General features: G+C 38.4%; 1 protein-coding gene across 2 annotated transcripts in view; it reads right to left on the reverse strand.

Moving 5' to 3' along the window:
• CDH12 (cadherin 12) overlaps positions 1 to 25,792 on the reverse strand; it is a 307,444-nt gene that overhangs the window by 17,384 nt on the left and 264,268 nt on the right. For both annotated transcript variants that reach the window (XM_065905321.1, XM_065905320.1), the window contains one exon: positions 11,120 to 11,256. In XM_065905321.1, coding sequence (XP_065761393.1) covers positions 11,120 to 11,256 — 137 coding nt within the window. The remainder of the gene's footprint in view (positions 1 to 11,119; positions 11,257 to 25,792) is intronic.

Genomic DNA, 25,792 nt, shown 5'->3' on the forward strand with positions numbered 1-25,792 from the left:
AAAAGGAAATAAGCTTTCCAACTAGGGTTTCAGCCGCAATGGGCCCTGCAGGACACAGTGGCCATGGGGTTGGAAACAGTGTTCTTTTCCAGAGGGCTTGCAGGAGTTTTCCTCCAGGGCATTGTTGTTGGGTGAGGGGAAGTTCCCACTTGATTCCAGGTCTGCAAACACATCAAGCAAGGCTTCTGCTTCCATGGAGTTTGATGCAGCTATCAGCTCCCACAGTCACCAGGCCCCCTGGAGTGGAGTCACCATCCTTCAGAGCCATAAGTCACTCTGTCCTGACTCACAGGGGCTCTAAGCCCACCTACCTGCAGCCGTGGGTCAGGCTGGGCCGGCCCCTGCTGGGACATGGAGCCTGGCCTGGGCGATTGGCCAGCAAGGCTAAGGAAGTTGGTGAGAGTTTCTGGAGGTCTCTTTCCCCATCATCTGCTGAGGGAGATCACAGCTACTCTCAGGACTCTCAGGACTCTCAGGTCAAGTCAGCGTCTGGCCTCACTTCAAAACCCAGACTTTGAGAGCAAGCAGGACAGTCGAGGCATCATATGTGACATCAGTATGGACAAGGTGTGGTCAAAGCCGGAGGCCACGCAGATCATCGACTTCCTGTCCATCTGCACACTCGCCTACTTCTTGGGGTGCTGGTGTCTATAGTAAGCAACCTGTCAGGTCTTCCCTCGGAATTTTATTATGCCTGTTCCCAGCGTCTGGTCCATTCCAGCTACATCATACCCCACATATTCTATCTGAGCACAGAGGCTGAGAAGGAGCAACTCATCAGGAAATTCAAGGCCCAGATTAGCAGGATGGGATGCCGATAAAGCTTGTTTTGTTGGGTTGTTGTTTAGTCACTATATCTGACTCTTTGTGACCCCATGGACTGTAGCCCACCAGGCTCCTCTGTCCTTGTGATTTTCTAAGACAAGAATACTGGAATGGGTTGTCATTTCCTCCTCCAGGTGTTCTTCCTGACCCAGGGATTGAACTCACATCTCAAGCTACTCACAAATTATTCATTACTTATGTGCATATTCAAATGTTCTAGAGGGTATGGTAAGCCATATATATCAAAGATGTATAAGATAAAGTCCTGGCTACTAAGAAGTTCACATCTGAGAGAATCCCTATGCAAATAGGTGAAATACAATATAGTTCATAATGCCAATAAAATAGCATTGACAATGCAAAAATATTTTCAATGTAAAAATACTATTTTTTAATTTCAATTTTGATAGGTGAAGTTAACACTTTTCTGTACATATCTAAAATATCATTTTATTCAAATTTCAACCTTTAGGTGACAAGCTTATCATGTAGTTTTAATTTCCAGAGGGAAATCAGATGCTAATTAAGGAAACGAAAGTCTGACACAGTTGTGTATATGATTCTGATAGAGAAATTTTACTGGTTTAAACTACTCCTAAGTTAGCTTGATTACTGTAGGGCACCCATAAGCAGTTGAAAACTTATAATAAAATATAAGTTATCACAACAAATTTGAATTCTATTATATTTACACATTATACAATTGTAAGAAAATTGGTATCATTTCTAAATTAAATCCATGAGTATATTGGCATTAGTAATTATTATCACCATCTACACAACACATTGAAGGCTTTATGAAATGGTTGAATATTTATAAATAATTTAGTAAATTATGTATTACTTGTCTGTATTGCACATACTACTGAAATGTTGTCAATACTGGTATAAATCAAAGTTACCTTTCTTTGAGAATACAAAATATTGATAGTTTCATATGTTACTTAGGGAAAAAAGGAAAATGTTCAATGGTAGATAAACTACCTAGACTCATAAATGTAAAGTAAGGTACTCATGGAGAGTAAAAGAAAGGCAATTAGAGGAAAAAAGCAATAGCTTCAAGCCAGAATTGAAACCAATGGTTTTATTCAGCCTTCAAAAGTCAACTAGGTTCTCTGAGTAAGTACTTGTCTTCATAGAAGTACATATCTTCATAGCAACATTAAGCTACTTTATTTCCCAAATCCATGCTAATATTTAAAACTCTAGAGAATTTGGCATTTGGTTTCAAAATAAGTATCCATGCAGTGATCTGGGTATCCTTTTTAAGGTGGAAATTTCTTGGCAATAATTCCAGAAATCCTGATTCAGTATGCCTTGAATGGGGTCCAGGAACACTCTAAAAGTTGACTCTGATGCAGGTGAGAGTTGAGAAGTTGAAGAACAGTAGTAGAAATGAAAGGGCCAACCTGCACACTCACTATCAGTAAATGTACACATGACTTACAACACTCAGAACAAAAGACTAGCCAAATGAGAAAGAAACGTCTCCTGCTCAAACACTGCAGAGAATCCAGTCACCCCTGTCGCTTGATTCTTGTGACATAAACCTCAGTGGATACAGTATAACCCAGACAGTACTGATTTATAGAAAATGCAGGTCCCTTGCATAACTACCTTGGGGAATTTGGAGAAGTGAAATATGCTTCTTTGGATATATGCTGAGCTAGAAACATATAGTATTGATGGAAACAACAGAAAAGAGGATGGACTCAAAACACACCTAAAAACTTCTTAGTTTCTCCATGTGCATTTACGGCTCTATTTGACAAGGCCTCTGACTTTCTTTTCTTTCTTTATATCAAAAATGGAGCTATATTAATAACTGACATATGGTGGTGGTGGTTTAGTTACAAAATCATGTCCGGCTCTTTGTGACCCAATGGACCCAATGGAGTCTGTCAGGCTCCATTTTCCATGGAATTCTCCAGCAAGAATACTGGAAAGGGCTGCCCTTTCCTTCTCTGGGGGATCTTCCTCACCCAGGGATTGAACCCACATCTCCAGCCTGGCAGGCAGATTCTTTGAGCCACCTGGGAAGCCCATAATTGACATATAACATTATATTAATTTATATGTACAACACAATGATCTGATATTTGTATTGATCTTGAAATGGTGGTTTGACGCAAAAGCACAGGTGTGCAAAAAGGTGAATGTGATCAAAACATACAGACTTCCAGTTATAAATAAATCAGTCCTAGGGATAGAATGTACAGCATGGTGACTGCAGCTGACTAATAGAATATTCTATATGATAAAGTCTTTCAGAGAGGAGAGCTCAGGCTTCCTTTCTGAATGTATTTTCTTTGCCCTCCTCTCCACACTCTGGACACCCACTGTACTGCCCTGCTTGTAATTTTTCATCCAAACATGAGCTGTGATATCATTCTGTCTTTGCTAAAGATGTTTTCTCCACCTAGAATCCCCTCTTCTCCACCTTTTTCATATCTTCTCCATCTTTTAAACACTCAGTTCAAATGATAATTCCTATGATGTAACATAATATGTTTGTGCTTTTAATTTTTTTAAATTTTTTTAAAAATATATTATTTTTGATAATTAAATAATTATTTTCTTTCTTACAGCACTTTGTATTTTGCTTCTATTCTTAATGAATTCAACCAGATCATTGACTTTCTCACAAAATTTTCAGGCCTAGTGATTAAGTAATGGGCTTCCCAAGTGGCATTAGTGGCAAAGAACCCACCTGCCAATGCAGGAGACTTAGACACGTGGGTTCAATCCCTGGGTCAAGAAGATCCCCTCGAGGAGGAAGTGGCAGTCCACTCCAGTATTCTTGCCTGGAGAATCACATGGACAGAGGAACCTGGTAACTAGAGTTCGTAGGTGTGGCAAAGAGTCGGATACAATTGAAGTGACTTAGCTTCAGTGATTAAGTAATACAGCAGTGATTAAGTAATACAGCCTCTAAACCCTCTTCACCTAAAATACACTTTCAGGTGTGTATTTAGTCACTCAGTCATGTCTGACTCTGCAACCCCATGGACTCTAGCCTGCCAGGCTCCTCTGTCCATGCGGATTTTCCAAGCGACAATACTGCAGTGGGTTGCCAAGTCCTTCTCCAGGGGATCTTCCCAACCGAGGGTTCAAATCCAGGTCTCCTGCATTGCAGATGAACTGTTTACCAACTGAGCCACGAGACTTGTTTAGCTGCTGAGAAAACACATATGGTAGGCAACCTTCTAAAATAGGTCCCAGGGATCCCCACTTCCTGGTACCACATGAGGTGTGTGTGTGCTAAGTGACTTCAGTCGTGTCCGACTCCGTGTGACCCTGTGGACTGTAGCCGGCCAGGCTCCTCAGTCCATGGGATTCTCCAGGCAAGAATTCTGGAAAGGGTCGTCACGCCCTCCTGCAGGGAATCTCCCAGACCCAGGGATCAAACCCACATCTTTTAGGTCTCCTGCACTAGCAGGCGAGTTCTTTACCGCTAGCACCACCAGTGAGGCCCACCCACATGAGTCACCTCCATGTAATTTTCTGTCCTGAAGTGTGGTCTGGATCTAATGATTTGCTTCTATTTAGTGCATGTGTGTTAGTCATTCAGTTGTGTCCAACTCTTTGTGTAGCCCATCAGGGTTCTCTGTCTGTGGGAATCTCCAGGCAAGAATACTGGAGTAGGTAGCATTCCCTTCTCCCTGGGATCTTCCCAACCCAGGGATCAAACCCTAGTCTCCTGCTTTGCCAAGGCAAAAGTGATACCACTGATAAGAAACAGCATGGCATCACCTTTGCAGGGGAGTAGAACTCTATTTGAAGAAGACAAAATCCATGGAGTCATCTGACTCCCCCACCTCCTCCTTCTCTCTCTCTCTTTTCTCTGCTGATGCCTGGGCTGAAGCCTCAGCAGGAGTTGCAGAATCACCCTCTGGAGACAGGTGTGCTGGGCAGTGACTGATGTCCTCACTGTTGTTTCCCTTTCAGCTCACTGGTGACCTTGTTGAGCCAGGTCATCATCTACCTCATTGGTCCTTGCCCTGTCCAAGATATTCCTTGTATCTTTGGCACTGGAAAAGGCACTGCTATTAAGGGCAGTGAGCAGGTAGGAGGTGGCATAATATAGGTAGACAAGATTTTCTAAATATAGGGAAATTATCACAATGAAATCATTAGGAACTGTTGTAGTTTTTTTTTTTTTGAGTGTGATCTAGTAATGAATACCTATTAGATAGAGATCAAAATCTACCCACCTACAACACGGCCACACACATACCAATTGCACATATATTTGCCTAGTCTGATATTTTGAGTATTTGTAGATCAGGCAGGAAAGCATCTGCCTGCAATGTGAGTATCCCAGGTTCAATCCCTGGATGGGGAAGATCCCCTAGAGAAGGGAATGACTACCCATTCTAGTATTCTCACCTGAAAAATGCCATGGACAGAGGAGCCTGGTGGATTACAGTCCATGGGATCACAGAATCAGACATGATTGAGGGACTAACAATTTCACATTCACATATTATTTTTAAAATACAAATTAACTATAGAACTCTAATAGGTAAGTAATCCAATGAGCTTAAATATAGATGGATAGATAATAGATAGATGCCAAGATTAATAATAATTTCAATTCAATTATTTGTATAATGCAAATGTACATATAATTACTATGCTGTTTTTCAGTTGCTAAGTCATGTCCGACTCTATGACCACATGGACTGCAGCCCGCCAGGCTTCTCTGTTCATTTAACTTTTCAGACAAGAATACTGGAGTGGGTTGCCATTTCCTCCTCAAGGGGATCTTCCTGACCCAGGAGTCGAACCTGTGTCTCATTGTTTCCTGCATTGGCACATGGATTCTTTACCATAGTGCCTCCTGGGAAGCCCTGGCTCCAGTCTTGTCTGGGTTCATCATTCACTGTGTGACAAATGAAATATATCTTAGCTTACATTTTCTTCACTCTTGCAATGTGGATAGCAATAAATTGAGTGAATATATATAAAGTTACTATAATAGCTTGGTTTACTAGCTTAAAACATTTCTTACAATTATTATAGAAAAATTAGGTACTTTTTCCTCATTTGGCCTGAGAACACTATTCCATGTCTATTTGGCACACAGGCAGAAGGAAACCCTTTAAAAAATTCTACCAAAAAAGTTTACTTATTTTGTTTAAATCTTTCATTTCTTAATGACCCATTTGGTCAGTATAAATCTTTTGCAACTTTCCCCCGAAGGCTATCTGAGAGTACATTTAAGGTCCATTGAATTCAGCATAAGTTGCATAGTTTTAACTAACTAAATTAATTTGGGGGATCAACTTCTAACTATTCCCAAACTCTCCTTAGGAACAGACTTCAATCTTAGCTTTAACCCACAACCAATAATGCTTTGAATGTAAATGATGTCCTGTAGAAGTTTATAAAAAAGTAGATGAAATTTTGTTGAGCCTATCATAGATAATAATCTCAGGTTGATTTTTCTCTACTGAAGATGACATTATTTGCATTATGTTGAAGTAAGAAACGTTAAAGCAAAGTAGTTCTAATGCTAAATAATCTTAAAAATTAATTACCTTACAGTTTAAGCCCAGTTTATAATGGTGTACTTACATACAAGTGCATATTCCCCAAATATAGCACTTAGTAAGTCTATCACTGATTTCTGATCTGTTCCACAATGAATGGGAGCAATGTATCACCATCTGGATAACTAACACAATCAAGAAAAGAAGAATCGTCTCTGGTATCATCCATTTATTTTATAATTTTGTAAATTTTCTAAGGCTTTAATGCAGTTATTTATAATTATCTTTGTATAGTAATATGTGTTAGTCAATACCCCCAAAAAAACACAAAAAATTAGAAACATTTGCTGTTGAAGGTTTCTGATAATTTGAATGAAGTGAATTTTTGAGACTTCCACTTTTTTTTTTCAAGTTGAAAGATTAGTATCATAAAGCCAGCAAAGCAGTAATGCATTAAAGAATTATTAGGGGTCTAATAAAATTATTTGGACCGCCAACTGTTGTAACACAGATTAATGATTGCTTTTTAATTAATTGGAAGTTGTTCAATCATTGTACCATTTCATTTCATCTGAGAGTTTCTATAGAAGGGTCAGGGCCAAAGCATATGCTAGTATAATCTGCAAAAAGGTACATTTACACCATTTTTTTCCACTTGGCAGGGCAAATGTGGGCTATTTATTTCATAGTCATTCACCATGACAATAATTTCCTGCTCAGGCTGGCTAGCTTGAGCAGAGAAAGCAACCTTATATATTAAAATTTAAATAAAGTTGACTTTCAAAGTCTGTGAGCTCAAATAAAACCCACAATAGCCTATTCTTATTGCAGAATCATTAATTACCACGTGGTATGTGCTTAGCCTCTTTCTTTTCCATGGAGGTGTAAGGTGCATAGTGTTTGTCTCACCAGACTTCTTTGAAGATGATAATTCCTCTCAGTAGTCTTTGAATAGACAGTGGAGTGGATTGAGGTAGATAATTTAGAAATATCAGCCAGCCGCCCTCTTACAAGGTTTGCATATGTATGGGTTGTGAGTCTAAGTCCCAGTTCTGCATATGTCCCAGTGAGTGCCAACATAACTGATGAGACTCCACACTGTGGGGTTTCCTAAGTTGCATTTAGGTAGAAACTACATAGGATGTGACTGCAGCCATTAAATTAAAAGATGCTTGCTCCTTGGAAGAAAAGCTATGACCAACCTACACAGCAATTAAAAAGCAGAGACATTACTTTGCCAACAAAGGTCCATCTAGTCAAAGCTATGGTTTTTACAGTAGTCATGTATAGATGTGAGAGTTGGAGCATAAAGAAAGCTGGGCACCAAAGAATTGATGCTTTTGAAATGTGGTGTTGAAGACTCTTGAGATTCCCCTGGACTGCAAGGAGATCAAACCAGTCAATCCTAAAGGAGATCAGTCCTGAATATTCATTGGAAGAACTGATGCTGAAGCTGAAACTCCAAACCTTTGGCCACCTGATGTGAAGAACTGACTCCCTAGAAAAGACCTTGATGCTGGGAAAGACTGGAGGCAGGAGGAGAAGGTAACGGCAGAGAATGAGGTGGCTGCATGGCATCACCAACTCAATGGACATGAGTGTAAGCAAGCTCTGGGACTTGGCGATGGACAGGAAAGCCTGGCGTGCTGCTGCCCATGGAGTTACAAAGAGTTGGACATGACTGAGCGACTGAACTGAACTGACCTGACATAGGATGTAGAGATTGGAGTGGAGTCAGTGTGTGCCCTAATTATACTGATAATTAACAAAATATGGCCTGAAAATAGCACAATATGGTTAATCAACTATGCTCCAATATAAAATTTTAAAAATTTTTTAAAATTCATTTAAGTTTGAAAAATGACAAACTTAGGAACAATGACACTTGTTTGCATTGTACAGTGCACACTCCCCTTACATTCTACAAATGGTTGCAGGCCAGGCTCTGACCTGAGGTGTCGAAGCTGCTACCACAGGTGCCCTCACACCACGATGATGGTTTTTGCTGGTTTTGTACCCCATGGGGAGAACTTTTGGAGCTACAGTACAGGTGGGTGAAGAGCTAGAGGCAGGCTTTCATCTTGAGTTAAGGTACTGGATCTAATATCTGCCTTAAAAAAATGCACATTTTCCATTTGTATTAACAGAAGGGTTAGGTGACACAGGATAGCTTTAATGAAAATTATCTTGCTATAGACAATATGTCTTAGATAATAGAAATTATTTGAATAGGCTACTTCTGGTCAGTTATCACCTAATACATCCAAATCATTAGAGTGAATATAATGTAGTTCATAGAGGTCTTCTACCCCATGACTTATATATCTCATTTTCACTCTACTTGTCACAGAAAACTACAGTTTATTTTCTAACTATAGTATGGTTAAACTGCCTCCAGTATTATGGATAAAGGAAATAATTCAGAGTTGAAATAATTGAAAGTGTGAAAAAGATGATGAATAACATATATAACCATAATAGGAGGTGATATGGGAAAGAAGAAAGATATCTAGCAGGAAAGGAAACTTTATTTTTGTGTGTGTGTATGTTTGGCAATGATTCTTTATTTTTTTATTTTTTTTCATTTATTTTTAATCAGAAAAGCATTTAAAGAGAACGGGCGAAGCTAACATTCCATTCTGTTCTCCTGACAGCATGTCTGTTGAGGCAGCGGATTGGACGATCCACTCTGAGAGGCTAGCTGAGCAAGGAAGGCAGATTTGAAAGGAGACAGCAGGACAGAGAAAGCATACAGCAGAGGAGCAGCCTTCAGACTACATATTTAGCATGGCAGGGATGCACGAATTTCCTCAGGATCGAGTGAACACAATAGAAAGCTGGAATTGAGAAACCATGCTATGAACTCTCCCAAGAAAACCATCTACAGCATAAGGGGACCTGGACCTGAAATTAAGAAGCTATGGGGTCTACCACTGGGTGCTCATAGTAAGTTCATGGGCAGATGGGATGCTCAGAACCCCAACACCAAATAACACAAAAATTACATAAAGAGAGTTAGTATTAACCAGTCCGTTTTAATCCTAGAAGCAGTGGCAAAAAGGGGAGTGCTCTCTCATCAACCAGGGGTATATGAGAGAGATTTATGTGAAATAATAACATTTATAGCAACATGGATGGTTCTAGAGATTATTAAGCTAAATGAAGTAAAGCCAAAGATAAATATATGATATCACTTTTATGTGGAATTTAAAAAAATAATAAAAGTGAACTTATTTGCAAAACAGAAATAAACTCAGACTTAGAAAACAAACTTAACAGTTAGCAAAGGGGAAAATCAGAGAAGGGATAAGTTAGGAGTTTGGTATTAACATGTACACACTAGAATATATAAAATGGGCTTCCCCAGCGACTCAGTCATAAAGAACCAGGCTGCCAATAGAGGAGACACAGGTTCGATCTCCTGGAGAAGAAAATGGCAGCCCACTCCACCTTCTTGCCTGGAAAATCCCGTGGACAGAGGAGCTTGGCAGGCTACAGTCCATGGAGTTTCAGAGTCAGACACAACAAGTGTGACTAACTCTTTCCTATGTATATGCGCTGAATCGAGACTGATCAAAAACCTCTCAATAGAAATGTTCAGTTAGCGCTTCCCTGCATTGAAATTGACATTAGCTGCCAGAACGTTGTACCAGATGCACAAAAGGAAATAGGAGGAAAGCAATATACAAGATACTTAGAAGGAATTTCCTCAAATCTTTCGACAGACCTTATGCAGAAGAACTGCTATGATGCATTTCCATTATAGACAACTATGTTGATAGCTAGTGTCTCCACTCCTATCCTGATCTGTTATCTTAGGAAGCTTGTCACCTTGATAATATCCTCCACTGTCCAGCCAAATCCACATGACCTACCATCACAGTCTAGAGGATTCTGGACCATGCAGAAGCCAGCACAAGGAGTAATGCCTAACAAGCCTATAGATTCCAAATGATTCCTTGAAGAATTGCACTTAAAACTCCTGTATAAACATCCCACCCTGACAAGTGCTCAGGGCTGGTGCACTGAGAAGACCCAGAGGGATCAGGTGGAGAGGGAGGTGGGAGGGGAGATCAGGATGGGGAATACACGTAAATCCATGGCTGATTCATGTCAATGTATGGCAAAAACCACTACAATATTGTAAAGTAATTAGCCTCCAACTAATAAAAATAAATGGAAAAAAAAACACTCCTGTATATTGCACAATGGTGTTCATATGCTAACAAAAGAAGAGAGAAAGAAGAAGGGTGACTTTAGAAATGCTCTCTTTAGGACTTCCCTCAGTGGGCCAGTGGTTAAGACTCTGTGCATCCAGGGGGCACAGTTTCAACCCTTAGAATGGAGATCCCGCATGCTACATGACACAGTAAAAATAAATGAATAAATAAAATCATGCTCTCTTTAACTTCAAAAACTGTTTCAGAACAGGTGATTTTATGTGATGATGATTCCCTCCTGCCTGGCCTATGAAACTCTGCATAATATATACAGGGGTGCAATGTGGGAAGACACTGGAACTACGGTGGATTTTTAAGATTACAGGGTGGAAAGAAGTGAGCTCACACCATGAAAAGCACCGCTAGATATGCCTGCCGTCCTGCAAAAAAGGTGCAGTGGCAGCTGTCACAATTTTTCTGGACTTGGACAATGAGGGAAAGGAGCAGGTTTCTGAGTTTCCCCAGGAGACCACTCAGCTGTCAGTCCAAAACTGAAAAACAGCTCAGCGGGGACTCGTTTAAGAGTGTGAAATTCAAAGAACTGCAGTATAACATTGATTCCGTCCATGCCATACTTACTAACTTTACTCGCAATTATGGAGAAATTATACTGCGCGGTGCTTTCTCTGTCTAGTAATTCATTAGTGGCGATGGTTCCTTCAGTCGCATCTATTGTAAAGTAGCTGTCCCCATCACTCTTCCAATCTATGAGGTACCTGTGTACAAAAAGAAGAGATGCAAATGTGCAATGATTACACATTCATCATTATGGCAGTCAGGCCAAGCTGACACAGTTCCTTATTTTTCTCCCTGTAGCTATTACCCACCTTGCAATAAAGAAGAGTGTAAGTGACAGCTTCTTTATTGCAAAGTCAGTATGCTCAAGGGGAAACTGGGAATAATGAAAGATTTAGTACTCCTGCTGTTCATATTATTTTAGGGTCTTGACACCTTGAAAGCTCAGCAGAGACTAAAATTCTAAAGCTGACCATGGGTTTCCTTAACCTGCTGAATATTAAAACTTTTTCAAGCAGTAAAAGATTCCTTAATGGTGGCTGTGGGAAGAGCTGGGGGTGGGGTAGGCATCTGGAAACAGCAACAAAGAACTTAGGTCAGAAAAGAGGTAGCATCTTTGCTTCCATGGACAGAAAAAAAATCATGTTAAGGAAACTAGGGAAATTCTTAAACTGACAGGGGCTATAATTGCACAGAAATATTTTCCTCAAACACACAAAAGAGGACCATGATTGTTTTATTACTCTTAAGTATCAGAATAAGTTCCTTAAAAAAAGTGACCTTGGCTATACTGTCTCTTTATGTTCTTTATTAGCCAAACTCCTTAATAGTAAGTGATCCGCTTTCTTTATGTTAAACAGTTGGAATAAGAAATCCAAGAATATGAATTAAAAAAAAAACATATGCATTTGTATAAGTCTTTATGTAGCAGTGAACATATACAGTGATATATATAAAATCATTTTAAAGGTATATTTTCTATCATCAAATTAACAGACATTTTGAAATCTTTCCATGTGCCAGGTATTGTTCTAAATATTTACCTATGTTAATAAATTCTCACAACAACCCTCAATAATGATATTATTAATCGCCTCATTCCACAGGTGAGGAAATTCCTGAAGTTCACAAAATTAGAAAGCTTTAGAGCTGATATTTGAACCAGGTCATAAATGTTTCCCACATAATTATCACTGTGTGGACTTACCAATTTTAAATGGACCATTTTAAGTGAGAATGCTCTGCTAATCAAAAGGCTAAATGCACAATATATTTATCACCATTTTTGTGATTAGAGAATCAAGGTGAGGTCCTTACAAACAGTGGCTGAAGACAGATGACCTCATTGTAGCCAGTCCGTCTAAATCCCCGGTCATAAAAATAAATAAATAAATAAATCCCCGGTCATCATGAAATGTTAATTAAAGCTTGTGTTTCAAAATAGCAAGTTTTAATCTTGACAAACAGGTTATTTAAAATTGGGACAGTGTGCGTAGCATTTTAGAACTAGATCAAAACTAGTTTGTCTCTATAGATTTATTGTTTGATTTATAACTTGTCAGTATTCATTAGTAACTGATAGGATCAGAGTAAGAACCAAGCTTTTTATCTGCCTTTGATATTTCCATTGTTGATTTTTGAAATGCACTGATGCTTTATGAGTTCAGCATAGCATCCTGTCTCATAGAAATTATCTCAAAAATTATAAATGAACTTAAAAGCCAGAGAGTACAGCATATAATGAGCTTCATTCTATTGCAAGATGCCCTTTTTGGAACAAAAAAGCATCTTCTCACAGTACCCATTTTCAGCACCTTTATTCAACTTGGTAACATGCCTAATTTGAGGTAGATTGTTACTGAAATCCCTTGGTGACTCTAGCATTTCTGAAGAATTGCTGGTGTAGACTAACAGTGGCTGGGGTTTAATGGTAGAATTCACTAAATATTTGCTGAGTGCCAACTATGCTGCAGACATTGTTGTAGGGTTGAAGCACAAAGGAAATTATAAAGTATAATGCTCACTAATAATGAGTCTAGTTGGAGGAATGTATATAAAGAGGATTATTATGTTTGATAGAAGAACAGAAAAGACAATACAGGAGTACAAAGAAGATCCCTGGTTCAACACCTATTGGTTCAGGCAAACCTCCCTGCACACGATGTTTGACTGGCATTAGAAGGCTATAAAGGAATTATTTATGAGAAGAGAGGGGCAGACAAAGTAGGGTGAAGAGGAAAGATATTTTAGGAACATCAACAGCAGCAGCAAAACCATAGACTGCAAAACCAAACCCACTTCTCCTACAATGAAAACAAAATACCCTTGAGTTTTACTTACTTTGTAGTAGAAATCAGGCTTGATTTCTAAGGTATAACCTTTATTTTCAATATGCTCCTTACATCGAGTTTGTTTAGAAGTTACTATTACAAATGATGTGTTATATATGTAGAATAATTATGCATTAAGTAGGTATTTATTTTATTGTGGTGCTCATCTTAGCTCCCCAGGTGGTGCTAATGGTAAAGAACCTGCCTGCATTACAGGAGACTTAAGAGACATGGGTTCGATCCCTTAGTTGGGACGATCCCCTGGAGGAGGGCATGGCAACCCACCCCAGTATTCTTGCCTGGAGAATCCCATGGACAGAGGAGCCTGGTGGGCTACAGTCCTTGGGGTCACAAAGAGTCAGACACGACTGAAAAGATTTAGAACACATTCACATCCAGGCTGAAGGAAAGAAGACACGAAACATGCCGGTGTCCTTTACTTTGACCAGGATACTCATGTGAAGTGGATGTTAGATTTACTTGTCATCTTTAAGTGTGATGGAGATAGGACAGGAAAATGGAATCTATAGAAATTTTTAGTTTGGATAAGTAGAATGAAGACTTTGATGTCAGAGCTGCACAAGGTCATAACGGGTTTCCTCAGAAAACCATAAGCACCAAAATAATCAAATATTGATGTATAAATATTCATATTTGGTACAGACATGGTAGAGCATTAAATCTAAGTGTGACTGGAAGGCCTGAATATAACTTGCAGTGCTGAGTTACTATTACTAATTTCCATACACAATAGATGGAATTCCCATACACTTTTCATGGATGAAATATTTTTTAATTATTGTTTCCTGTGACCATTCTGTTCTGATCTTAACAAACATATTTTGCTCTGAGCACTACAATAAAGTCTCACTTTTCAAGCATATGCTTCCTTTTTTCCTAAGTCCTATTTTAAATAATAGCTTTATCCACATACTATTGGAGAAGGGAATGGCATCCCATTCCAGCATTCTTGCCTGGAGAATTCCATGAACAGAAGAGTCTGGTGGGCTGCAGTCCATGGGGTTACAAAGAGTCAGACACGACAGAGCAACTAGCACTTCACATACTATACAATTTCCCAATTTAAACTGAACAAGTCAATCATTCCCATATATTCAAGTTGTGTGGTAGGTGGTAAGTTTTAAGATGTTTTAAACTTATTTGTTCATTTTCTTTTTTCATTTAATTCATTACTTGGGGTAAGCTCCAATTACCTGGAAATTTCACTTCTATAGATTGAAGATTGTGAAGGTGTGGTGTTTCTGGATTTTTCCTCTGCTACTTCCTTTTGCATTGAGTGCATATTATTCTGATGGAATACTAATTCTTTTATTAAATAATAATGTTATACTCTATATTTTTAGCTATTTTATTTTTATCTGCTCCAGGTTTTACTATATACTGTTTAGCATAGGTTGAATTTTATGTTAACTTAATTCTAATAAAATATAGAAATCTTCCTCCTATGTAGCCATGTGCTATTATATATATGAAAAGTGTAAATGAAGTTGCTCAGCCCTATCTGATTCTTTGTGACCCATGGACTATAGCCTGCCAGGCTCCTCCATCCATGGGATTTTCCAGGCAAGAATACTGGAATGGGTTGCCATTTCCTTCTCCAGGGGTTCTTCCTGACTGAGGGATTGAACCCAGGTCTCCCATATTGCGGGTGGATTCTTTATCAGCTGAGCCACAAGAAAAGCCCATATACACACATACATATACATATATATTAGCATATTTTTCCCCAGGTGGTGGCACAGTGGTAAAGAACCCACCTGTCATTGAGGAGATACAGGTTTGACCCCTGGGTCAGGAAGATCCCCTGGAGAAGGAAATGGCAACCCACTTCAGTATTCTTGCCTGGGAAATCTCATGGACAGAGGAACCTTGCAGGTTACCATCCATGGGGTCACAGGAGAGTCAGAAACGACTTAGCAAGTAAACAACAACAACAAACAATATGTTGATAATGCAAAAGAATTAGTAAAACATTTTTATAATTAGTGCTTCCATAACCTTATGTCTATTAAAGCTGGAAAATAAAGGGAAGCAAATATTTTGGGAAGAGCTAAAGTTGTCTAGTCCTACAGACTCTTTTACCCTGAGAAATTCTCTAACTTCTACAGGTCCTGGATGGAGGCAGGATGGTCTTCTCATTTTGTTCTCATTTAAACTCTCCAGGAATGAAGCAAACAATATGAAGTGAGGGTGACTAGACTCCAAATTTTCAGCCTGCCTGGGAGAGGACTTCTTCCTGTGAGTGAGGTTGAGTGGAGGAAGCAACCGGCCAACCGCTCAACTAGGAATTTTGCTTCTGAGAACTCAGAGGTGGAGATTGGAAACACTGGCATCCTGCCCCTCCCAGCAAGATGATATACCCCATGATTGAGAGCTGAGGACAGAGGAGCCATCCTTTCTCAACCATTCTGTCCAGGGTCCAGAGAGAATTCTCCATCCGGCTGAACTGACAGACAAGAGTAGAAGTGATAGAGCAGGTCCTGGGTCAAGCGCCACAGCCTCTTGCTGTTCCCTAAGGAGTTTTAGTCAATCTTCTTGAATAAATGTTTCATCATTTGCTATATAGAATAGTTAAATAGTTCTACTTCAAGGAAACATATCTAGGACTTTAAGAATGTCTTACTTAGGACAATACACTATTTCGGGTTTGCTGAGTGAGGACTTTCTCAGTACTAGCGCTGAGTGTCCTGAGACCCAAAAAACACCTTGATCCCAGGAAAGAAATGGAAAAACTAATCACCTTACTTCTGGTTAACACTTACAGTATCTTACAATTTATAAAGCTGATTCAGACAGAATATGTGTACGATGAATCACTATACACTCACAGGTCATTTTTTAAATATGATTTTTACAAATATGTTATTTATCTGTTTTGGGGGTGCTGGATCTCTGTCACTGCGTGGGCTTTCCTCTCGTGGGGGAGAGTGGGAACTACTCCCTAGATGTGGTGCACGGGCCTCTTCGTTTGGTGGCTCCCCTTGTTGCAGAGCATGACCTCAGCGTTCCTGGGCTCCAGAGCACGGGTTCAACAATTGTAGCCCACGGACTTAGTTGTATTGTTGCATGAAGGATCTTCCCAGACCAGGAATCAAATCCGTGTCTCCTGCATTGGTGGGTAGATTCTTTACCACTGTGCCACCAGGGAATACCCGCAGGTCATTTTTAACTGTAGTTTTAACTTTTTCCTGTAATGAGTTTAAAAATTCAAGAACTTAAATATCGCATCCATAAAATAGGTGCCTATATCTGCTGATACATACACATATATACATATGTGTACATATATCAAACCAAAATTCAATATATTGGAAAGCGAACAGGCAAATTTCATTTATTTAGTTGTTTCAGTCTAACATTGAGATAAAGTTTGCATTCCATAAATTAGCCACCACTGAGAGGCAAAGAAATATATATAGAATGAAGACCATGAACTTTTTGGAGAGATAACTCAGGTGATATACCAGTTCCTTCATTTACCTTGTGCAATTAGGTTAGGAATCTTTCTCCCTATTATCTGTTCTCCTTGTCTCTTATAAAATTTGGAAAATAATACTGATCTAGCCATGTAAGGGAAAGTGTGGAACAGATGAAATGAGATAAGATATGTGTATCTAGTTATAGAATCACACATGTGGGATGTTTACACACATGTGCATGTGTGTGTATGTATCCTTTCCTCCCACTTTCTTTCCAAATTATCCATTATTTTGTATTATTTTTCATTTAAAACAAAAATCCTTCCTAATGCATAATTGTATGCTTTGTTGTAGCATACATATCTGTTACAAATTGTAACATATATATCTTTCAACTTTAAAACATCCCATGGTCTTCCCTAGAAGTCCAGTGCTTAAGATTTCACCCTCCCAATGCAGGGGATTCAGACTGGATCTCTCATCAGGCAACTAGAGTAAGATCCTGCATGCTACAACTAAGACCCAGTGCAGCAAAAAGAAAAAAAAAAAAAAAAAAGCTTCCTGAACTACAGTTCAGTTCAGTCGCTCAGTCGTGTATGACTCTTTGTGACCCCATGAATCACAGCACGCCAGGCCTCCCTGTCCATCACCAACACCCAGTTTACTCAAATTCATGTCCATTGAGTCGGTGATGCCATCCAGCCATCTCATCCTCTGCCGTTACCTTCTCCTCCTGTCCCCAATCCCTCCCAGCATCAAGGTCTTTTCCAATGAGTCAACTTGTCACATGAGGTGGCCAAAGTATTGGAGTTTCAGCTTCAGCATCAGTCCTTCCAATGAACACCCAGGACTGATCTCCTTTAGGATGGACTGGTTGGATCTCCTTGCAGTCCAAGGGTCTCTCAAGAGTCTTCTCCAACAGCAGAGTTCAAAAACATCAATTTTTCGGTGCTCAGCTTTCCTCACAGTCCAACTCTTACATCCATACATGACCACTGGAAAAACCACAGCCTTAACTAGACGGAACTTTGTTGGCAAAGTAATGTCTCTGCTTTTAAATATGCTATCCAGGTTGGTCACAACTTTCCTTCCAAGGAGTAAGTGTCTTTTAATTTCATGGCTGCAATTACCATCTACAGTGATTTTGGAGCCCAAAATAATAGTCAGCCACTGTTTCCCCATCTATTTGCCAGAAGTGATGGGACCATATGATCTTAGTTTTCTGAATGTTGAGCTTTAGGCCAACTTTTTCACTCTCCTCTTCACTTTCATTAAGAGGCTCTTTAGTTCCTCTTCACTTTCTGCCATAAGGGTGGTGTCTTCTGCATATCTGAGGTTATTGATATTTCTCCCAGCAATTTTGATTCCAGCTTGTGCTTCTTCCAGTGCAGCATTTCTCATGATGTACTCTGCATATACGTTAAATAAGCCGGGTGACAATATACAGCCTTGGCGTTCTCCTTTTTCTATTTAGAACCAGTCTGTTGGTCCATGTCCAGTTCTAACTATTGCTTCCCGACCTGCATATAGGTTTCTCATGAGGTGGGTCAGGTGGTCTGGTATTCCCATCTCTTTCAGAATTTTCCACAGTTGATTGTAATCCACACAGTCAAAGGCTTTGGCATAGTCAACAAAGCAGAAATAGATGTTTTTCTGGAACTCTCTTGCTGTTTCAATGATCCAGCAGATGTTGGCAATTTGATCTCTGGTTCCTCTGCCTTTTCTAAAACCAGCTTGAATTCTAGATGTTCCTGAACTACAAAACCCCCACAAATCCTAGAAGTACAAACCACTGGCACAGTGTCAGGCTTTATTTCTTACAATAGTGTTTTTGCTTGGTCCTCATTCACTATTTTCTGGCATCTAGTTTTTATCTCTATCATCTTGTAAAGTTGGTACCCCCTTTGTTTGTATGTTATCCTCTCAGAAAGCTTCGTGGTGGTTTATTTGCTAAGTAATGTCTGGCTCTTGGAACACCATGGACTGTAGCCCTCCAGGCTCTTCTGTCCATGGGATTTCCCAGGTAAGCATAATGGAATGGTTGCCATTCCCTTCTCCAGGGGATCTTGTCACCCCAGGGATCGAACCTGTCTCCTGCATTGCAGGCAGATACTTACCAACTGAGCCATCAGGGAAGCTTCAGAAAGCTTACTGCCTTCTTAATATTTTCTTAGTGAAATATCTTCAGCATCCCCCTGGAACTGGTCAAACTCTTAATACTAGGTCCTGGCATTTTCCTAAGGTTCTATCTTAGTGTGACTGGCTAATCTCTATGCCTGACTGAATGACAAACTTCAGACAATGACCATTTTCTATTGTGATATTTTGCCTAGTGTAACAATTAGGGGATATTGGTAAGAACTGATCATCGGTGAACTGACAATGAAAACACTCCTACATTTCCTGGATATTTTCAGAGAAGACATGGTACTGCTAAGACATGACCCAGTTCTAAAATGCCTTCAAGTCATCTGCAAACAGCGAGAGTTTCACTTCTTCTTTTCCTATCTGGATTCCTTTTATGTCTTTTTCTGCTCTGATTGCTGTGGCCAAAACTTCCAACACTATGTTGAATAGTAGTGGTGAGAGTGGGCATCCTTGTCTTGTTCCTGATTTCAGAGGAAATGCTTTCAATTTATCACCATTGAGGGTGATGCTTGCTGTGGGTTTGTCATATATAGCTTTTATTATATTGAGGTATGTTCCTTCTATTCCTGCTTTCTGGAGAGTTTTAATCATAAATGAGTGTTGAATTTTGTCAAAGGCTTTCTCTGCATCTATTGAGATAATCATATGGTTTGCAGATGACATGATCCTCTACATAGAAAACCCTAAAGACTCTTCCAGAAAATTACTAGAGCTAATCAATGAATATAGTAAAGTTGCAGGATATAAAATTAACACACAGAAATCCCTTGCATTCCTATACACTAACAATGAAAAAACAGAAAGAGAAATTAAGGAAACAATACCATTCACCATTGCAACAAAAAGAATAAAATACTTAGGAGTATATCTACCTAAAGAAACAAAAGACCTATACATAGAAAACTATAAAACACTGATGAAAGAAATCAAAGAGGACACAAACAGATGGAGAAACATACCGTGTTCATGGATTGGAAGAATCAATATTGTCAAAATGGCTATTCTACCCAAAGCAATCTATAGATTCAATGCAATCCCTATCAAGCTACCAACGGTATTTTTCACAGAACTAGAACAAATAATTTCACAATTTGTATGGAAATACAAAAAACCTCGAATAGCCAAAGTAATCTTGAGAAAGAAGAATGGAACTGGAGGAATCAACCTGCCTGACTTCAGACTCTACTACAAAGCCACAGTCATCAAGACAGTATGGTACTGGCACAAAGACAGAAATATAGATCAATGGAACAGAATAGAAAGCCCAGAGATAAATCCACGAACCTATGGTCACCTCATCTTTGACAAAGGAGGCAAGGATATACAATGGAAAAAAGACAATCTCTTTAACAAGTGGTGCTGGGAAAACTGGTCAACCACTTGTAAAAGAATGAAACTAGAACACTTTCTAACACCATACACAAAAATAAACTCAAAATGGATTAAAGATCTAAATGTAAGACCAGAAACTATAAAACTCCTAGAGGAGAACATAGGCAAAACACTCTCCGACATAAATCACAGCAAGATCTTCTATGACCCACCTCCCAGAATATTGGAAATAAAAGCAAAAATAAACAAATGGGACCTAATGAAACTTAAAAGCTTCTGCACTACAAAGGAAACTATAAGTAAGGTGAAAAGACAGCCCTCAGATTGGGAGAAAATAATAACAAATGAGGAAACAGACAAAGGATTAATCTCAAAAATATACAAGCAACTCCTGAAGCTCAATTCCAGAAAAATAAACGACCCAATCAAAAAATGGGCCAAAGAACTAAACAGACATTTCTCCAAAGAAGACATACAGATGGCTAACAAACACATGAAAAGATGCTCAACATCACTCATCATCAGAGAAATGCAAATCAAAACCACAATGAGGTACCATTACACGCCAGTCAGGATGGCTGCTATCCAAAAGTCTACAAGCAATAAATGCTGGAGAGGGTGTGGAGAAAAGGGAACCCTCTTACACTGTTGGTGGGAATGCAAACTAGTACAGCCACTATGGAAAACAGTGTGGAGATTTCTTAAAAAACTGGAAATAGAACTGCCATATGACCCAGCAATACCACTTCTAGGCATACACACTGAGGAATCCAGATCTGAAAGAGACACGTGCACCCCAATGTTCATCGCAGCACTGTTTATAATAGCCAGGACATGGAAGCAACCCAGATGCCCATCAACAGATGAATGGATAAGGAAGCTGTGGTACATATACACCATGGAATATTACTCAGCCGTTAAAAAGAATTCATTTGAATCAGTTCTAATGAGATGGATGAAACTGGAGCCCATTATACAGAGTGAAGTAAGCCAGAAAGATAAAGAACATTACAGTATGCTAACACATATATACGGAATTTAGATAGATGGTGGCGATAACCCTATATGCAAAACAGAAAAAGAGACACAGAAGTACAGAACAGACTTTTGAACTCTGGGGAAGAACGTGAGGGTGGGATGTTTTGAAAGAACAGCATGTATACTATCTATGGTGAAACGGACTACCAGCCCAGGTGGGATACATGAGTCAGGTGCTCGGGCCTGGTGCACTGGGAGGACCCTGAGGAGTCGGGTGGGGAGGGAGGTGGGAGGGGGGATCGGGATGGGGAATACGTGTAACTATATGGCTGATTCATGCCAATGTATGACAAAACCCACTGAAATGTTGTAAAGTGATTGGCCTCCAACTAATAAAATAATATTTAAAAAAATAAAAAAATAAAAAAAAAATAAAAATAAAAACTTCTTGCTTTGAAAAAAAAAAAAATAAAAAAAATAAAATGCCTTCAATTAGTTTCTGGAAAGCACTGTCCCAGTGTGAGCCATCAGTAGTTTATTTTGCTACAGCCCACATCCAATCTCAGGGTAGATTGATATCTTAATTGCGACTAATCACAACACTATAATATGAAATGTCTAACTTGGCCCAGCTCACCAGTTTAAATAAGCAAAACCTTTAGATACGGACTGTGTTTGAGTCATCTTACATTATTAAGTGAGAAGATGATATTCAAATGAAAAAGGTATTTATGATCTAAATGATACAAATCTATAGTTCCTAGTATGCATAGTGACTGTTGCTAAGAAATTTGGTTTAATAATTGAATGGAAATCAAAAATTAATGCATTACCTTAATCTTCACAAACCACTTGACAGAGAACAATTTTATTACTTTTCTGTAAATGAGTTTTCAGAAATGTCTCAAAGTTTTGCTCTCTTCATTAGGTAAGCATTTCCCTTAAAATTGTTTCTTTTAATTTGCCTAATAACTTTCTCACAGTTAATGGAAAAGCTAACTTTGACCCTGTCCCAATTCTCAAACACATTTTATACAAAAGTACTTGATGACACAGAGTTATATTAAAATTATTACATTTCATTCTTTAAGCAATAAAATGCAGAAGTAATGACTCAAGTCCAGGTAGGAAATATTATTTTGTTAAATTACTAAAAATAGATCAAAATATTTTCCCTCCACTATTCTGTTATGTTTGTTTGTCTTTTAAAAATTATGTCTGGTTGCAGATAGCTAAATGAAAATAAATTCAGTTCAGTTTATTTCCATAAACATTTTACAGAGAACTTAGGTCACATACAATACTTAGAATGTAATTGCTTCATCAACTTCACAATTACATTGTTTTCTTGGGAATCCCTATATGTTTCTCTCAAACTTTCAAACTTTGTTAAATAGTAGTTCTAATTTCCTGCTAGTTTTTTTTTTTTCCCCTAATCCTCCTCTTCATTCTTAGTTTCCTCTCAGCAGAATTAAGTCATGTATCAGTTAAGATAGATTCCCTTGTTTATTTTAAATGTTTGATGAAAAGATAAATACATTATAAAATTATGAAATTAATAAAGACACAGTTCTTCTACCTTTAAATTCCATCTAGAGGCATGTAATGAGTGTAAAATAGGTCTCTAATGGTAACGGAATATTCCATAATCCACATAGCATTGAAATCATAGCTGTTATACTTTTTTATTTTCTTCAATGTGGCTTAAGGTCTCCTCATATGGGGATTTTTTTTTTTTTAGTCATTTTTTAATAGTCACACGTGGTTTTCTGCCTGTGTATGGCCTTAGATAGCTAGATGTCAACTCTCTTCTGCCCCCAAGTCTTTAAACCTGGTCTTTGATTTATTCTGCAGGGACCTCAAAGCAGCTTCCTCTAGTGGAAAGAAAATTAAGTTTAGGCAAATATAGATTAAATATGGGTTCTACACTTACGAACTTAGATAGCAAGCATGTAGTGAAAGTGTTTTCAGTATTGAAAATATGAACAGTAATACCTGGCTAAGTGAGTAACTTAGGTGATCATACCTTTGCTCATGGACTTCCCATGAAGCCTTGCCAAAACCCTCTAGGAAGTATTTGCTGCTTCCTTAAAAACAATCAGGGGGCCTCCCTGATGGTTCAGCAGGTAAAGAATCCACTGCAATGCAGGAGACACAGGAGATATGGGTTTGATCACTGGGTCAGGGAGATCCCTTGGAGGAGGAAACGACAACCCACTCCAGTATTCTTGCCTAGAGAATCCCATGGACAGAGGAGCCTGGCGGGCTATAGCCCAAAGGGTTGCAAAGAGTTGGACGTGCCTGAAGGACTGAGCAGCAGTATTACAAAATTCTATATTCTTACTTCTTTTATCTTATTTACACATTTGAATTTTTGTTAACAGTCTTTCTCAAACAAGAAGGATAAAATAATTGTATTTTGCTTTAATGATTATGCAGAAAGTTTCTTTAGAGTAGGGCTGGATTTATTGTTCCATCCATAATATCTTATATTTGCATAAGGGCATTGAGTTATCTTATAAAGATATCTGACTGCTCCTTTTAATAATGACCTGATCACATTTCAAACTTGGAAATATTTGTTTTATATCTTTGAGTATCCAGACATACTTATTCTGAAGTCTTTTTATGTAGCCATATCACAACTATTCCCTTGACCTGAATCAAATGCCAGTTGTTTTCAAATCAAGTTGGATCTATTTACTCTCACTGAACACCGGTGGCCAATGTCTCTGAAGAAAGATGTCATTGTAACTAGAGTCATTTACCTTTTAATACACAAATATGGGCATCATGTTTGAAAGAAAGCTTTTATTTTCTGTTTGCTTTTTTTTTCTTCTTTATGATAACTAATCTTCCATTTCTTCCTTGTGATCTGTCAACTCTTTAGCTCCTTTTCTCTGAAAATTACTCACATTCTCTTAACTCAAAAATAACCTTGGACAGCTTATGAACTGGATTCTATTATAATAATTTTCATGGTGAAAGACTTATATCAGCTTAGGATATATTTGAAGTAACAATCTTTTAAAAATCAAAAATATAAAAATTCTAAATAACTGATTAAAAAAAAAACTATTCTCTAAAAGTATGTAAATTATAGAGAGGAGGAAAAGAGCTGTGAAATTTACACTTTCATAGAGCACTCAACCCTTTGAGAGAAAGCAAAGAAACTGAAACTCTAGCAGACAAAATGCAAACCCCAAACATTTAGGTAAGTAATAAAGAACATAGACTTAGGGACTTTCCTGGCCATCCAGTGGTTAAGAATCAGCAATTCCAATGCAGCGGGCATGGGTTCAATCCCTGGTCAGGGAATTGAGATCCCACATACCATGTGGTGTGACCAAAAACAAAGAAAAAACAACAACAAAACAAAAAACACAGACTTAGGCATTGCTTCATTCTGAGGAGTTACATGAAGCACAGAAAGATAGCTTCAAGACATTCACCATCATAACTATTATCTGGATATTCAGCCATCATTTCATTATAAAAATGCAAAATTTGTTTTAAAATAAAAGCAAATTCATCATTGGACATCAAGATCCAATCCTTATAAAAATTAGAGCTATACATCTGTATCATAAATCCACAATTCTGTCAATAAATTCTTAGCTATATCTAAATTTTGTAAGGACTTTGTAGTGATCTAGAAAAATAAAAGGTACTGAATCTCAAGTAATAGCAATTTTTTCCCATATGTGCAAAAGTCAGCAAAAGAACTGTATTTTTTGATTTTATATTTCTAGCTAGACCAATGTCAATTTTCACATACTTGAATATAACTCTTTTCAGGTTTAAGTAAAGTCATTTTAAGTTTTAAACAAGACGAACCTATGTAAAGTGTTTAGAATGCCTGCAGGCATATAATAAGGTCCATGGTTATCACATGTTAAAGATCAAATATTGTACATTTTTTACTGACATGTTTTGGCATTCTATTTTAACAACTTACTGAACATTATTAAATTTTGTTTGTATTTCCAAAAATTCTGGAATTACAAAGCAATGCAAAAATCTAGATAAATACCTCAATTAACCCTTATTAGCAGAACGATTAGAATCTAGCTACTTATGTTCAAATTAATCACTCAGTCATGTCCTACCTACTCTTTGTGACCTCATAGACTGTAGCCCACCAGGCTCCTCTGTCCATGGAATTCTCCAGACAAGAATACTGGAGTGGGTTACCCTTCTCCAGGAGATCTTCTCAACCCAGTGATCAAACCTGGGTCTCCTGCATTGCAGGAAGATTCTTTACTATCTGAGCCATCAAGGCAGTCATTCCCATTTTACTGAAGTCATAATTGAATCTTCCTGTGCCTCAGTTTCTCTTGCTATAAAATAATCACTCTGATGCCTAAAAAACTCTGGCCAAAGAATAAGTTATTACAACATCACTATTTGCTGTTAGTTAATTGCCACTGTGTATGACTAAGATCATGGCATTCAGTCCCATCCCCTCATGAGAAATAGAAGGGGGAAAAGGGGAAGCAGTGATAGAT

The sequence above is a fragment of the Muntiacus reevesi genome, chromosome 14 (assembly GCF_963930625.1).
Source record: "Muntiacus reevesi chromosome 14, mMunRee1.1, whole genome shotgun sequence".
NCBI classification, from domain to species: Eukaryota; Metazoa; Chordata; class Mammalia; order Artiodactyla; family Cervidae; genus Muntiacus; species Muntiacus reevesi.